The 17139-nt window shown below is 35.9% G+C and overlaps 1 protein-coding gene across 2 annotated transcripts in view; it reads right to left on the bottom strand.

Annotated features, from left to right (window-relative positions):
* Positions 1–17139, bottom strand: part of PTPRB (protein tyrosine phosphatase receptor type B) — a 238357-nt gene that overhangs the window by 75562 nt on the left and 145656 nt on the right. For both annotated transcript variants that reach the window (XM_053716786.1, XM_053716787.1), the window contains 6 exons: positions 7976–8239; positions 5740–6009; positions 4813–5076; positions 3930–4193; positions 2585–2866; positions 1475–1753 (listed from right to left, as the gene is read on the bottom strand). In XM_053716786.1, coding sequence (XP_053572761.1) covers positions 1475–1753; positions 2585–2866; positions 3930–4193; positions 4813–5076; positions 5740–6009; positions 7976–8239 — 1623 coding nt within the window. The remainder of the gene's footprint in view (positions 1–1474; positions 1754–2584; positions 2867–3929; positions 4194–4812; positions 5077–5739; positions 6010–7975; positions 8240–17139) is intronic.

The raw sequence follows: 17139 nt of genomic DNA, 5'->3' as shown, positions 1-17139 counted from the left end.
TATATATATATATATATGTACTGAGAGATCAGCACTCACCAGCAAAAACAGCCACTCTGTGCACGGCCATTTGGCCAAAAACATTAGACAGTTGAAGGACAGGATCCGGTGGATATCCTTGTTTGTACACAACAGTAAAGTCTGCAAGAAGAGATTCAAATTAACACATTTATTGTGTCACAAACATAACATTTCGGCCTCAAACAGAGGCCTTGGTCACATGTATAAAACACACACCACAGGCATTCCTGTGGTGTGTGTTTTATACATGTGACCAAGGCCTCTGTGTGAGGCCGATACATTATGTTTGTGACACAATAAAGGTGTTATTTTGAATCACTTCGTGCTGGCTTTACTGTTGTGGACAAACAAGGATATCCACCGGATCCTGTCCTTCAACTGTCTTATGTTTTTTTTTTATATATATATATATATATATATATATATATATATATATATATATATATATACAGTATATATATATATTTTTTTTTTTTTTTAAAAAAACAACATAATGCTGCATCTGCTATTGTTTTTCAATAGTTTTTTTTTTCTAGTATTTTATTTTATTCAACTGAACAAGTCATTAGTATGGAGTTTAGTAATGGTTAGTTGTTTTTGAGTGGTCACATGTTCAACTGATATTATATGGACTCATGCACAGTTGATGTTTTCAATACCAGAGCATCAGGACTTTTATATTGCAGTTTAGGTATCAGCAATATATTCTATCTCTGACATAGATAATATTTATATCCATTCGAAATTTCAGTAATTTTTCATTTTTAACATAACTAGTTTGTATTTAATATAACTTAATAAAAAATATATTTTTTTTTAGTTATGACAAATGTATATTTTTCGATTCTGGCTGCATAAAAGTAAAAATCAACCTAGTTTACATATAAGGCCCCTTAAAGTGGATGTATTTACAGTAGAGCCTAGGGTGATTATTACACTAATAATAACATTGTTAAAATAGTAAATGTATAAGTTTGAGAATCAGAAGAGCTAACTTGAGACTTAAAATGTTTCTGTCTGTATGGTCTAAGCACAAACACATATGCTTTGCTTGTTTGTTAATACATTTCACCTGTGTATGATGGATCACTTCTCAAAGTTATGTCATAATAAAAATGAAAACTGTAAAACATACTTCCAAGTGGCTAGGCAGTGAAGGGGGACATCACAAATTCTAAATAGCATGTTAAAATGTAACTCACTGCCAATTTAAAACAGCTGTCTGTGAGAAGCTGTCTATATATTTTTTTTTTTGCATTAATAAGCCCATTAATTCCATCCATTTAATCAAAAGGAAAAAGTGCAATAGAATAAAACTCTCTATATAACATATTTAAGTACTATGAGCTTAATAAGAATGATAAGATCTATTCAGAAAGACAAATCTTTAAGTTCCTATATTATGCTACTGAGTAAAATCTCTTAGTCTCAGTGCGTCATCACTAATACTTACGATCTATCATAGTAATTGTGCTATCCTCCACAACCTGACTCGTCATATCCGCAGAGTGCACTTTAATTGACACCACATATTTCTTGTGTGGTACTAGTGTCATGATTGTTAGCATAGATTTATCTTTCTCAATCCTTTTGGAGAACTCAACTTCATCTGTACCCATTCTTTTGCACTCAATGCTGTAACCATCAAAATCTGAGTCTGGAGGAGTCCATGAGCAAGATATAGCAGTTGAGTTCTGGGGCCGGCAGTGAAGATGATTTATTTTGTCTGGTTCTAAAGCAAAACAAATAGCAATGGATTAGCTGTAATCTCTAAATTAACTGGTAGAACTGCACTACTTTATGTCCTATTTTTCACATACAATAGTTGTCCTTTACATCAATGCTTAAAAGGAATAGTCTAGTCAAAATTAAAGTTTCAGGATTCCAATAGGGCCTGCAATTTTAAACAACTTTCCAATTTACTTTTATCATCAAATTTGCTTTGCTCTCTTGGCATTCTTTGTGGAAAACTAAACCTAGGTAGGCTCATATGCTATTTTCTAAGCCGTTGAACTGCCTCTTATCTTATATTTTGACAGTTCAACACTGCTAGTTCATGTTTGTCATATAGATGCCATTGTGTTCACTCCTGTGGAGTTTTTTAAGAGTCAGCACTGATTGGCTAAAATGCAAGTCTGTCAAAAGAACTGAAATAAGGGGGCATTCTGCAGAGGCTTACAAACCAGATAATCACAGAGGTAAAAAGTATATTAAAGTATATTAATATAGCAGTGCTTATTATGCAAAACTGGGGAATGGGTAATATTATCTATCTTTTAAAACAATACAAATGTCCCTTTAGGTATACCTACTAAAAATATACATACATACAATTTTATATATATATATACAGTATATATATATATATATATATATATTTTTTTTTTCCATATATTTATTAAAACCTTTCCATGAAAGCATACTGGGGTATTCTTGGGAGTCTGAATATGTCTTGACCACTAAATGGCATCAAACATGTCAAAAATGTAATTATATTTTTCCTAAATGATTATATGCCTTATAATTTCTCAATGAAACAGGGTAGAATGAAGAATGTCCTTACTTGTTCTCACAATCCCTTTAATGGGGAAGCTCAGCGTCTTCTTTGCAGTTCCGCTTACAGTTCTCACAAAGAACGTATACAGACGTCCAGGATGAAGTCCATTTACGATTCGTCCCTTAGACTTTCCAATGCTATATGGATTGAAGACCACCAGTGGATCTTTTGGGGCCCACTCTAGCTCAAAATCATCATAGTCTGTCCAGTCTGGGGGCCCCAGCCAAGTTATAGATAGAGAAGTGTTCTTTACATCAGCAAATGAAACAGAACTTGGTTGTTGTGGAGCTTTTAATAGGATAACAAAAAATCTTTTTTATTATTTTAATAATTAATGAGTAAATTAAATGATAAGAACAATTTAAATAAACCAAACAAATCTGACTAAAAATATGATGATTTTAATTAAAAACAGTTTTCATTAAAAGTTCATACAATGTGTGGGTGTTATCCCCCTAACAGATTGAGTTAGCGTAAACACAAAAAGCACACATCCTTTTAAAAACATCACTCAAAATCTGGTGCCATATGATTCATACACCAAACCCGATGCATATGTACAACTTCAATGAAAAAAAAGTGCCAGTAAACTTTCCATAAACCATTTTTAAAATATTATTTTGCTTATGGGGATGTCAGAAATATAGTCCCTCTTTATTACGTTTTACTTCGTTAAAATGTGCTTTTTAATTAAAATGTTATAGTTGCTGTATATATATATATATATATATATATATAAGAAAATACTGTAATTACATTAATACTGTTGTGTGCGTGTTTAACAATGCAAGTGCATAACGTTCTCACACATAAATGCAATGAACACTGTGGTATATTCTACACATGTAATGTAAACATTTAAATGCTTCACAATAAGTACACACACCTCATGCTTAAATATTTTAATTATCAAGTGGTGCTAACTTGTACTGTTTAATCCACTCCGGATGTCTTGCATACCCTATGGTAGGTGTAGCTAATAGGTATATCATTGTATTTTCATCATCAAGGTCTTTCTGTTAAACATATTCCTTGTATTGGAATAAGATTCAGCTTCATTCATTTGCAAAATGTTTTTAAAAAAAATTACAAATACGATTATTAGCTTTTTGGCACACTGGATATGGCAAATTTACAAGTATGAAGTCAGACTGCAAAATTTGATTTAATTTAGAAACCAGAGTCTAAAAAAATGTTTACGAGAATCCCTTAGTGACTTTGCCGCTGTATTTGAAATTACAATAAAATTCATTTACTGCCTTTCGTCGGATTGAGATAAATGCTATGACAGGTTGATTGGTGGACGCACAAAATTAAATTCATACTTAAATTACATAATAAAAGTTCATACCTGTCCTTGCATCAGCAGTGACTTTGTTGGTTAAGTCGCCACTGTGGGTGATTATAACGAGTGTGTACTGCCTGCCTGGAATTAGATTTTCAAAATGGCACTCTGTCAGGTAAGCGCCTTGCCTTTTTTCTTTCTCCGTGTCATTGGGATTATAGAGGATCAATTCATACAAATCCAGATCTCCCAGTGCAGGGGCCCATGTAAACCACAGACTATCTGAAGAGTTTTTGCTTGATGCTTGCAGGAGACTCACTGGGGCTGGTACTGGGAAACAAATGATTACATATATTAAATATATTATTAATTTAACTGGATATTTGGGAATATATGACTAGCTTTTAATAATTAATTTTAAATAATAGAGAGCTGTATTTTCAGTAGATGAGGCAAATCACACATAAAAAGGCAATACTATTTTTTAAGCTATGATTGTCTATCTTACAGTTTCATTAGAGAAGAAAAGAATATACAATAAGTGATGCATCTGTGCTAACAATCCACTGTAACAGAAACCGACTACAGCTGAAAACATGAAGTGACTTAAAATGAGAACCTATGTATAGTAATACATTTTTTACATAATTTCCCAAATTGACTCAACTATATATCAAAAAGCATTTATCTTTATGTTCCACCTGGATAAAATACGTTGATTATACTGTGACTGTATAATAACTCTATAAATCTTCATGTTCATAATGTCTTATAATAAAACAGGTTAATGATTCTGTGTATCTGTCATTTTTGGTAAGAGCACCAATGAGCCTATTATGAATCTTTTAATAGAATGTTTTTTTCTGTTTTCCCAATATTTTAGTGCTAATAAGAACACTATACATACAACATACTACTCTAAAGCATTGTAAAAATATGTCATCCTTACCTGTCCTCCCATGTATTGCAGACTCATTAGTTAATGATCCACTGTGAGTCACAATAACCATTTTGTACAGGCGGCCTGGCAGTAACCCTTGGAATGAACAGTGCTGTAGAATCTGATTCCCAGATTTCCTATCATGAAGAGTATTGTCTGGATTGTACAGGTATATGGAATAAAAGTCCAGCTCTCCCTCTGATGGGTTCCATGTGAATGACAAACTCTCTGTGCTATTTCCTGTGATTTTCAGACCAGTTACAGCTGCTGGGACTGCAAATATGCACAATATTTAATGGAGAATAATCTAATAGTAGCAGTCACAAAACAATATTCATTTAGTTAATGAGAACACATACTATTCAAAGACATATCACCTGGTGGATATATATTCTATGGACCAACTACACAAGAACTACTTTATGATAATTGAGAGTGGTCAGCTGATATTTTAACAGTAGAAACTAGCTGAATGGAATGGACAAAAGGACAGAAAAAATATTTCATTTGTAATAGATATAATAACGAAGAACATTTGTACCAAAATGGGATTAACAAACCTGACACATACTTTTTACATGTCTTGGTAATAGTTATGAACAGGAGAGTAGGCTATATCCCACTCTTTTTTATATTTTATGGAGAAAGTGGGTGAAGAAAACAGACCTAAGGGAAAGTAAAGTGATGTTTGTATACAGAATAGAAAATTCTATTAAAACAGAGTCTTTGGTGTTTTTGGAGAAAATCCTTGATTAGCACAGGTTATTTATTTTTCATTTTTACAGAGTCTATTTCTATGTTGAGAAACATATGGATGGGAAATGAAATCACGAGTAATGTATTAATAATTAGAGGTCTAAGGCAGAAGTATGTGTAGGGATTTGATCTGACAAGCTCAGTATGAGGATTTATCTGCTACTACAGATACTGTCTTACCTGTTTGTCCTTCTGTTTCTTCTGCAGAGCTAAAGAGGCCTCCACTGACAGTTAACACTCGGATTCTGTACTTTTTGCCTGGTACTAAATCTTCAAACTTGTGTGTTTTTGAGGTAGCTGGCTCAGACTTATTATGTATGAGAATCCCCTGGTCGGTGAGGAGAAGGATCTCATATCTGTCAGCAATACCATGGGCTTTTTGCCAGCTAACTACCAATAGGTGACTGCTGAACACATTATCTGCAGACAACTTCTGAACAGCAGCAGGGACTAGAAAGGAGATAGCAAGAAAAATGTCATATACCCATGTGGTAAAAATTGTCTACATTGTATTTAACATTGAAACAAATGTTGCTATTGGTATATTAAAACTGTTCTTTTATATTTCTACCACCTCACATAAAATTTGTACTTGTGACATAATGATTATGAACTTTTCCACTATTCAAATATATCTTCGATAATAATCTTACAATGCACCATCAATATCCCTTAGGGTCATTCTACAAATCCTCCCAATGCATTTTCTTTAGCAGTTTTATTTAGCAGGAGTACTACAAAAGTAAATATGTATTCTGATTGCAAAAAGTTCTTCATTCAACTTCCTTGTTTTTCAGTCTGTGCTACATCTGAGTTCTAGAAAGTGCTGAGGATGCTAAGCACCCCCAGTCATTAGTGTCACCCCCAAAAAACTTAAACTATGCCATCGGCCTAAACTGAGGTCCATTTGATCTATAAAGAAAATAAAGAATGGAAGCTCACCAGTATGCCAAAAAAGTGATTTACTTTATTGTAGAGACAGCAGGGCCCAGTAACCACGACGTTTCGGGGGAATTTTGCACATGATTAAGGGGCATACTGCCACCGAAACGTCGTGGTTACTGGACCCTGCTGTCTCTACAATAAAGTAAATCACTTTTTTGGCATACTGGTGAGCTTCCATTCTTTATTTTCTTTACTAATATTTGGGAGTTTGGTGGTTACTCCCTGGAGCTCAGACCATTGGCGTTAGTGCTGGATAATACTGACTTTCTACTGTCCATTTGATCTATGTCATTGCAGGAAACAGATAGGGAAGGTAGAAGAGGCATTCAAAACAATAAAGACAGAAAAAAACAATAGAAGATGAGTTCAACCACCAATACTTACATTTACCCTTGATATTTAAGTTTCTGGTTACTTTTATTAGTAGCTCAAAATGTTATGTTTGCTATAATGGTTATATGAAAAGGGTAACTCATAGATTACCTGCTACTTGTTTTAATAAAAGTTACCTGATACATAAAAAGAAACATAATTGCCTGCATGGTATTAAAGAATAAAAGTGCAAAATAAATGGCGTGACAGTGAAAATATCCTACTGTGAAATATGAAATAAAGTTCCACAGTAAGATATTCCTTCTAAAGAGAGATACAGTAATGTTTGCCAGGTAGAGTCTATTATAGTGATGTTTGCTATATAAAGAAAATTAAAGTGTATCACAGTGAAAATTACCAAGAAAATGATACCCTCTGAGATGTGCAGAATGGCCTGTTTATGAAAATAAGGTCAGTTGTAGTGATGAATAGTATAGCTATTGACATATATTTATATAAAGACATTAACTTGGCAGTTGCTTGTTTGTATTATCAATGCTCTTTTCATCATTCTGTGTCTTCCTAGTAACCAGACATATATTGCAAATATAGTTATTATAATTTTTATCCTTATAATAACAATAGTAATGTATCAAGTTACTAGACCTAATTTAAGTTTAAACCGCATGTATTTTCCTTATGTGAGTCTTGAAACACTGCAAATAACATGTTGTGGTAAGGATTAAAGGGGCATGAAACCCCATTTTTTTGTCTTTCATGATTTAGGTAGAACACACAATTTTACTTCTATTATCAAATTTGTTTCATTCTCTTGGTATCATTTGTTGAAGGAACAGCAATGCACTACTGGTTACTAACTGAACACATGAGGGAGCCAATGACAATCTGTATATATATACAGCCTCCAATCAGCAGCTAGAACCTAGGTTCTGTGCTGCTCCTGAGCTGACCTAGATAATCCTTTCAGCAAAGGCTAACAAGAGAAGGAAGCTAATTAAATAATAGAAGTAAATTGGAAATTTGTTTAAAATTGCATGCTCTGTCTAAATCATGAATGTCTAATTATGGCTTTACTGTCCCTTTAATAACATTTTTTTGTGGCATTTAGTACCATACATATCATAATACTGGTGCTTACCTGTTCTGCCAAAGGAAGTGAGATTCTTGTGCAAAGTGCCACTGTTAGACTGCACCATAACTTTGTACTGCTCTCCTGGTTCCAGATTGTAGAAGTTATGTTCGTAGATATGCTTGGATATAGTCTGGGTTTCTAGCTGGTAGTTTTGACGAAATATTGATACAGTGTATGAGTCAACATCACCTGCGCCAGGTGTCCAGTTTACTTTCAGGCTGTTTGTCATTCCATTTGAAGAAATGTGAATATTCTTAACCGCACTGGGAACTAAAAAAATAAAATAAAATGCCATTATCTTTGTTGACTATATAGAGCACAAAAAACACTTTAAATGTAGTTGTATAATTAAACAAATAAAAATGTGTTACTGGCATGTCACTATAGAATATAGTGAGTGTGCATCAAGACTCTGAGGTCGATTTATTAAGCAGCGGATGCTGCATCGACGCAACATCGTTTCTGGTCCGCCAGAAACGGAAGTTAAGAAGCAGCAGTCGTAACACTACTGTTCCTTAAAGGTCCACTAAACCGAAATAAAAATCTTTAATTATTCAGATAGAGCATGGATTTTTAAGCAACTTTCTAATTTACTCCTATTATCAATTTGTCCTCGTTCTCTTGATATCTTTATTTAAAAAGCAGGAATATAAAGCTTAAAGGGAGCCACAACACCTGATTGACATATTCTAAACTAACTTTTTCTAATTGTGCAAAATAAACTAACTAACAATGATGTATGCAGTCTTTTCATCTTACTGCATCATGTTGTAGAAAAAAGCTTAATAATTTAAACATTGATCTGCAGCATTGGATGTGCTATGCAAGCTGACATTTTTTAAAGTACTTTCCACAACACAGCAATAACTGGTGCCGTGTGCATCACGTGACACAGTGTTGTGGAACGAACGTTACAAGATGGCAGCTTGCATAGCACATCCAATGCTGCAAATCAACATTTAAATTGTAAAGCTTTTATCTACAACAGAATGCAGTAAGATAAAGACTGCATACAGCATTACAGTCAGTTTATTTTGGATAATCAGAAAAAGTTAGTTTAAAACATTTCCAGCAGGTGTTGTTTTTGGTTGAGAACCTGGGTTATGCTTGCTTATTGGTTTGCTAAATGTATCCACCAATAAGCAAACGCTATCCAGGGTTCTGAACCTAAAATGGGCTGGCTCCTAAGCTTTAAATGACTGCTTTTTAAATAAAGAAAGCAAGAGAACAAAGAAAAATTGATAGTAGGAGTAAATTAGAAAGTTGCTTAAATTTGCATGCTCTATATGAATAGTTAAAGAAAAAATTTGGGTTTAGTATCCCTTTAACTTCTCTGCCACCTTTTTGGTGGCGGACTGAAATCATCCTTATCCGATAGGATTGGGATGATTGATGGCCCCTGCTAGCGGCCAATTGTCAATTCCTTAGAAATGCTTGTGCAATGTTAAATGCCGACAGTGTATGCTTTTGGCATTTAGCGAGGTTGAGTGGACATGATTCACTACAGCAAATCATGTCCACTCGACCTTTGGTAAATCTACCCCTCTGTGCCTAATACTAAGCTTTTCAACCCTGCTGAAGGGAATTGTATGGAATATTTTATATGTACAACCTATGATGCAAAGTATTATTACCTTTATAAAATGGTAAAATTTATTTAAAATGTATGAAATATGTTTAAGATAGCATATCTAATAAAAACATATGTTTAATCTATATATAGTTTTATATGTGTTCAAACATAAAATAAGCTGAATGAATTTTCATAGCAACAGACAATAACTACTTTGCCCCCACCCACATACTGAAAGCTAATTAAGCCAAAAAAATTGAAAATATAATCTCCATATAGGGCCAGATAAAAAGTGGTGCACTCATTTTTTCCCGCTTGCGCACAAACACCACTAAAAGTCAACTTTTAACGCAGGCGGGTTAGCATATTAAAAGTTGAAAGTAAATTGTGTGCACGAGAGCAAAACCCGATGAGTGCTAACTTCAGGACTCTGGATATCACAACTGCATTAACTTCTTCCCATAGACTTCAATGGTGCGCATTTAAAAAAAAAAATAACGGCTAGATTTGGAGTTTTGTCGGTAACGACCCGAAAAACTAACGCCGGCTTTTTTCTGGCCACACCATAAAAATAACTCTGGTATTGAGAGTCCACAGAATGGCTGCGTTAGGCTCCAAAAAAGGAGCGTAGAGCATTTTTAACGCAGCTTCAACTCTCGATACCAGAGTTGCTTACGGACGCGGCCAGCCTCAAAAACGTGCTAGTGCACGATTCCCCCATAGGAAACAATGGAGCTGTTTGAGCTGAAAAAAAACCAAACACCTGCAAAAAAGCCGCGTTCAGCTCCTAACGCAGCCCCATTGTTTGCTATGCGGTAACCCTTCCTACGTCTGCACTTAACACTCTAACATGTACCCCGAGTCTAAACACCCCTAACCTTACACTTATTAACCCCTAATCTGCCGCCCCCGCTATCGCTGACCCCTGCATATTATTATTAACCCCTAATCTGCCGCTCCGTAAACCGCCGCTACTTACATTATCCCTATGTACCCCTAATCTGCTGCCCCTAACACCGCCGACCCCTATATTATATTTATTAACCCCTAATCTGCCCCCCTCAACGTCGCCTCCACCTGCCTACACTTATTAACCCCTAATCTGCCGACCGGACCTGAGCGCTACTATAATAAAGTTATTAACCCCTAATCCGCCTCACTAACCCTATGATAAATAGTATTAACCCCTAATCTGCCCTCCCTAACATCGCCGACACCTAACTTCAATTATTAACCCCTAATCTGCCGACCGGAGCTCACCGCTATTCTAATAAATGTATTAACCCCTAAAGCTAAGTCTAACCCTAACACTAACACCCCCCTAAGTTAAATATAATTGTAATCTAACGAAATAAATTAACTCTTATTAAATAAATTATTCCTATTTAAAGCTAAATACTTACCTGTAAAATAAATCCTAATATAGCTACAATATAAATTATAATTATATTATAGCTATTTTAGGATTAATATTTATTTTACAGGTAACTTTGTATTTATTTTAACCAGGTACAATAGCTATTAAATAGTTAAGAACTATTTAATAGCTAAAATAGTTAAAATAATTACAAATTTACCTGTAAAATAAATCCTAACCTAAGTTACAATTAAACCTATACACTATAATATCAATAAATTAATTAAATAAACTACCTACAATTACCTACAATTAACCTAACACTACACTATCAATAAATTAATTAAATACAATTCCTACAAATAAATACAATTAAATAAACTTGCTAAAGTACAAAAAATAAAAAAGAACTAAGTTAAAAAAAATAAAAAAATATTTACAAACATAAGAAAAATATTACAACAATTTTAAACTAATTACACCTACTCTAAGCCCCCTAATAAAATAACAAAGCCCCCCAAAATAAAAAAATGCCCTACCCTATTCTAAATAACTAAAGTTCAAAGCTCTTTTACCTTACCAGCCCTGAACAGGGCCCTTTGCGGGGCATGCCCCAAGAAGTTCAGCTCTTTTGCCTGTAAAAAAACATACAATACCCAAGCCCCCCAACATTACAACCCACCACCCACATACCCCTAATCTAACCCAAACCCCCCTTAAATAAACCTAACACTAAGCCCCTGAAGATCTTCCTACCTTGTCTTCACCTCACCGGGTTCAACGATCTGTCCAGAAGAGCTCCTCCGATGTCCTGATCCAAGCCCAAGCGGGGGGCTGAAGAGGTCCATGATCCGGCTGAAGTCTTCATCCAAGCGGGAGCTGAAGAGGTCCATGATCCGGATGAAGTCTTCATCCAAGCGGGAGCTGAAGAGGTCCATGATCCGGATGAAGTCTTCTATCAACGGCATCTTCAATCTTCTTTCTTCCAGATCCATCTTGCAGACCTCTGACGCGGAACATCCTGCTGGCCCGACGGACTAACGACGAATGACGGTTCCTTTAAGGGACGTCATCCAAGATGGCGTCCCTCGAATTCCGATTGGCTGATAGGATTCTATCAGCCAATCGGAATTAAGGTAGGAAAATTCTGATTGGCTGATGGAATCAGCCAATCAGATTCAAGTTCAATCCGATTGGCTGATTCAATCAGCCAATCAGATTGAGCTTGCAATCTATTGGCTGTTCCGATCAGCCAATAGAATGCGAGCTCAATCTGATTGGCTGATTGGATCAGCCAATCGGATTGAACTTGAATCTGATTGGCTGATTCCATCAGCCAATCAGAATTTTCCTACCTTAATTCCGATTGGCTGATAGAATCCTATCAGCCAATCGGAATTTGAGGGACGCCATCTTGGATGACGTCCCTTAAAAGAACCGTCATTCGTCGTTAGTCCGTCGGGCCAGCAGGATGTTCCGCGTCGGAGGTCTGCAAGATGAATCCGGAAGAAAGAAGATTGAAGATGCCGTTGATAGAAGACTTCATCCGGATCATGGACCTCTTCAGCTCCCGCTTGGATGAAGACTTCATCCGGATCATGGACCTCTTCAGCTCCCGCTTGGATGAAGACTTCAGCCGGATCATGGACCTCTTCAGCCCCCCGCTTGGGCTTGGATCAGGGCATTTTTTTATTTTGGGGGGCTTTGTTATTTTATTAGGGGGCTTAGAGTAGGTGTAATTAGTTTAAAATTGTTGTAATATTTTTCTTATGTTTGTAAATATTTTTTTATTTTTTGTAACTTAGTTCTTTTTTATTTTTTGTACTTTAGCAAGTTTATTTAATTGTATTTATTTGTAGGAATTGTATTTAATTAATTTATTGATAGTGTAGTGTTAGGTTAATTGTAGGTAATTGTAGGTAGTTTATTTAATTAATTTATTGATAGTATAGTGTTAGGTTTAATTGTAACTTAGGTTAGGATTTATTTTATAGGTAAATTTGTAATTATTTTAACTATTTTAGCTATTAAATAGTTCTTAACTATTTAATAGCTATTGTACCTGGTTAAAATAAATACAAAGTTACCTGTAAAATAAATATTAATCCTAAAATAGCAATAATATAATTATAATTTATATTGTAGCTATATTAGGATTTATTTTACAGGTAAGTATTTAGCTTTAAATAGGAATAATTTATTTAATAAGAGTTAATTTATTTCGTTAGATTAAAATTATATTTAATTTAGGGGGGTGTTAGAGTTAGGGTTAGACTTAGCTTTAGGGGTTAATACATTTATTAGAATAGCGGTGAGCTCCGGTCGGCAGATTAGGGGTTAATAATTGAAGTTAGGTGTCGGCGATGTTAGGGAGGGCAGATTAGGGGTTAATACTATTTATTATAGGGTTAGTGAGGCGGATTAGGGGTTAATAACTTTATTATAGTAGCGCTCAGGTCCGGTCAGCAGATTAGGGGTTAATAAGTGTAGGCAGGTGGAGGCGACGTTGAGGGGGGCAGATTAGGGGTTAATAAATATAATATAGGGGTTGGCGGTGTTAGGGGCAGCAGATTAGGGGTACATAAGGATAACGTAGGTGGCGGTCGGCAGATTAGGGGTTAAAAAAAATTATTCGAGTGTTGGCGATGTGGGGGGACCTCGGTTTAGGGGTGCATAGGTAGTTTATGGGTGTTAGTGTACTTTAGAGCACAGTAGTTAAGAGCTTTATAAACCGGCGTTAGCCCAGAAAGCTCTTAACTACTGACTTTTTTCCTGCGGCTGGAGTTTTGTCGTTAGATGTCTAACGCTCACTTCAGAAACGACTCTAAATACCAGAGTTAGAAAGATCCCATTGAAAAGATAGGATACGCAATTTACGTAAGGGGATCTGCGGTATGGAAAAGTCGCGGATGAAAAGTGAGCGTTAGACCCTATTTTGAGTGACTCCAAATACCGGCGGTAGCCTAAAACCAGCGTTAGGAGCCTCTAACGCTGGTTTTCACGGCTAACGCCAAACTCCAAATCTAGGTCTAAGACTTATTGCTTGCGCACTAACCGGACACCATGTTAGACTACAGCTTTAAAACCATAGGTAGTTATGAATATTTTACTTTCCAAAGTTCTTCACATAGAAGAACATTTTCTACTATGTGAAGAACAATGGGATGTAAAATATTTACATTAAATACACAGTAAAAAACATTATAAAATATTAAAATTGATTAAAAGGGATTTTTCATGTTTTAAGGTATTTGAATGGAAAGGGCTACAAAGTGTATATATATATATATATATATATATATACACAGTGGGTATTGAAAAGAATCACCCCCCACTTTGAAAATAATCACATTTTGTTGCTTTGCAGCCTGAAATAAAGACATACACAGTTTTTGTTTATCCAGTTGTAATTAATCAGTGCAACTTATAACATCCAAGTGAAAGCTATAACACCAACATGTCAGACAATTCAAAAACAGAATCACTGAGTTGCAAAAAGGATCACCCCCTCCTAAAATTACTTGTAAACTCAATCAGGTGTAGCTAATCACCTTCTCAACGGCACACACAAAACCATTTGACCTTCAACTGTGAACAGCTGTGGGCATATTGATTAGCTCAGCATGAAAAGAGCTTTCCTGGAGCATCTCAGTCCCTGGTAGTGCAACTGAAGCAAACAATCAACTATGGGTGACAAGGCACTGTCAAAAGATCTCCGAGATAATGTTATGGACAGGCACAAGTCAGGAGATGGATACAAGAAAATATCAAAGGCTTTATCAATGCCTAGAAGCACAGAGAAGTATATTATTAAGAAGTGGAAGGTATTTGGTACAACACCCTCTCTGGATCAGGACATCGCTCCAAACTGGATGAAATTGCCAGGAGGAAACTGGTCAGAGAGGCTACCAAGAGGCCCACAGCAACTCTCAAGCAGTTGCAAGAATTTATGACTAAGCGTGGTCATTTTGTGCATGTGACAACAATATCACAAATTCTCCACAGATGTGGCTTGTATGGGAGGGTTGCAAGAAAAAACCCACTCCTCAAGAAAGGACATATGCCGTCACGACTGAGCTTTGCCATAACACACCTAGGAGATTCTGAGGGCACATGAAAAAAGTTGTTATGGTCAGGTGAGATTAAAATTTAATTATTTGGCCTCAACACCAAACAATATGTATGGAGGAAATCCAAAACAGCTCACCATCCAAATAACACCATACCTACAGTAAAGCATGGAGGTGTTATGGGGGTGTTTCTCTAAAGCAGGCACTGGAGCAATTGTCAGGATAGAAGGAATAATGGATGGGGCAAAACACCGTCAAATTCTTGAGGAAAATCTGCTACCCACTGCCAGGAATTTGTCAATTGGAAGAAGGTTTACCTTCCAACATGACAATGACCCAAAGCACACAGCAAATATGACCACACAGTGGTTGAAGGAGAAAAAGGTGAATGTCCTTGCATGGCCTAGTCAGAGCACATGACTTGAAGACTGCACTCCACAAACGGTCACCATCAAATGTAACGGAACTGGAGCAGTTCTGCAAAGAAGAGTGGGCAATTATTGCACAGTCTAGATGGGCAAAGTTAGTAGAGACATATCCCAACAGATCAAAGACTGTAATTAAAGCAAAAGGTGGTTCAACAAAATACTGACACAAGGGGGTGATACTTTTTGCAACTCAGTGGTTCTGTTCTTGAATTGTCTTTATTGCCTGACATGCTGGTGGTATATCTTTCACTTGAATGTTATAAGTTGCACTGAGTAATTACAACTGGATAAACAAAAACTATGTCTGTCTTTATTTCAGGCTGCAAAGCAACAAAATGTGATTTTTTTCAAGGGGGGTGATTCTTTTCAATACCCACTGTGCATGTGTATATATGTGTGTATATATGCATGTATATACATATATAAACACATACATACACATATAGACATATATATATATTCACACATATACACATATTTAGACAGGCATATATATACATATATATATATATATATATATATATATATACTGTATATACTGTATATATACTATACTGTATATATATATATATATATATATATATATATATACAGTAAATATATATATATATATATACACACACATACACAATACAGCTCTTTAAATTCAAATACCTTGTCATATACCATACATCTTTTAACCCTTATAAAAATGTTTAATTAATATTTTGATTAATATATTTAGCAGATAGTGTATATATGAGTGTAATGCATTTATGTTGTGTTTGTTACACATTTTTTTTAACCCTTACAATTTACGTCTTCACTCGTGCAAACCCAATGCACACTAAATTAATTTGCGCTTGATCGAACACATTTACTTTCAACTTGTAATATGCGTGCCAGTTAGGGCAGTCGCGATAATGTTTATTGCGATTCATGCTAACTATAGCGTGCCACTTGTAATCTAGCCCTTACTGTTTGCAACAGACACTTTGAGACTCCAATGTACTAATTTAAATACATATATTGGTATTATTATTATTATATTTTTTCCTCTTTGCACAATAAGGCCTAGATTTGGAGTTCGGCGGTAAAAGGGCTGTTAACGCTCCGCGGGCTTTTTTCTGGCCGCACCATAAAATTAACTCTGGTATCGAGAGTTCAAACAAATGCTGCGTTAGGCTCCAAAAAAGGAGCGTAGAGCATTTTTACCGCAAATGCAACTCTCGATACCAGAGTTGCTTACGGACGCGGCCGGCCTCAAAAACGTGCTCGTGCACGATTCTCCCATAGGAAACAATGGGGCTGTTTGAGCTGAAAAAAAACCTAACACCTGCAAAAAAGCAGCGTTCAGCTCCTAACGCAGCCCCATTGTTTCCTATGGGGAAACACTTCCTACGTCTGCACCTAACACTCTAACATGTACCCCGAGTCTAAACACCCCTAACCTTACACTTATTAACCCCTAATCTGCCGCCCCCGCTATCGCTGACCCCTGCATATTTTTTTAACCCCTAGTCTGCCGCTCCGTAAACCGCCGCAACCTACGTTCTCCCTATGTACCCCTAATCTGCTGCCCTAACATCGCCGACCCCTATATTATATTTATTAACCCCTAATCTGCCCCCCTCAACGTCGCCGACACCTGCCTACACTTATTAACCCCTAATCTGCCGAGCGGACCTGAGCGCTACTATAATAAAGTTATTAACCCCTAATCCGCCTCACTAACCCTATCATAAATAGTATTAACCCCTAAT

Source organism: Bombina bombina, chromosome 6 (assembly GCF_027579735.1).
Source record: "Bombina bombina isolate aBomBom1 chromosome 6, aBomBom1.pri, whole genome shotgun sequence".
NCBI lineage: Eukaryota > Metazoa > Chordata > Amphibia > Anura > Bombinatoridae > Bombina > Bombina bombina.
The sequence above is the reverse complement of the archived record's forward strand: the minus strand, read 5'-3'. Positions and strand labels throughout refer to the sequence as shown.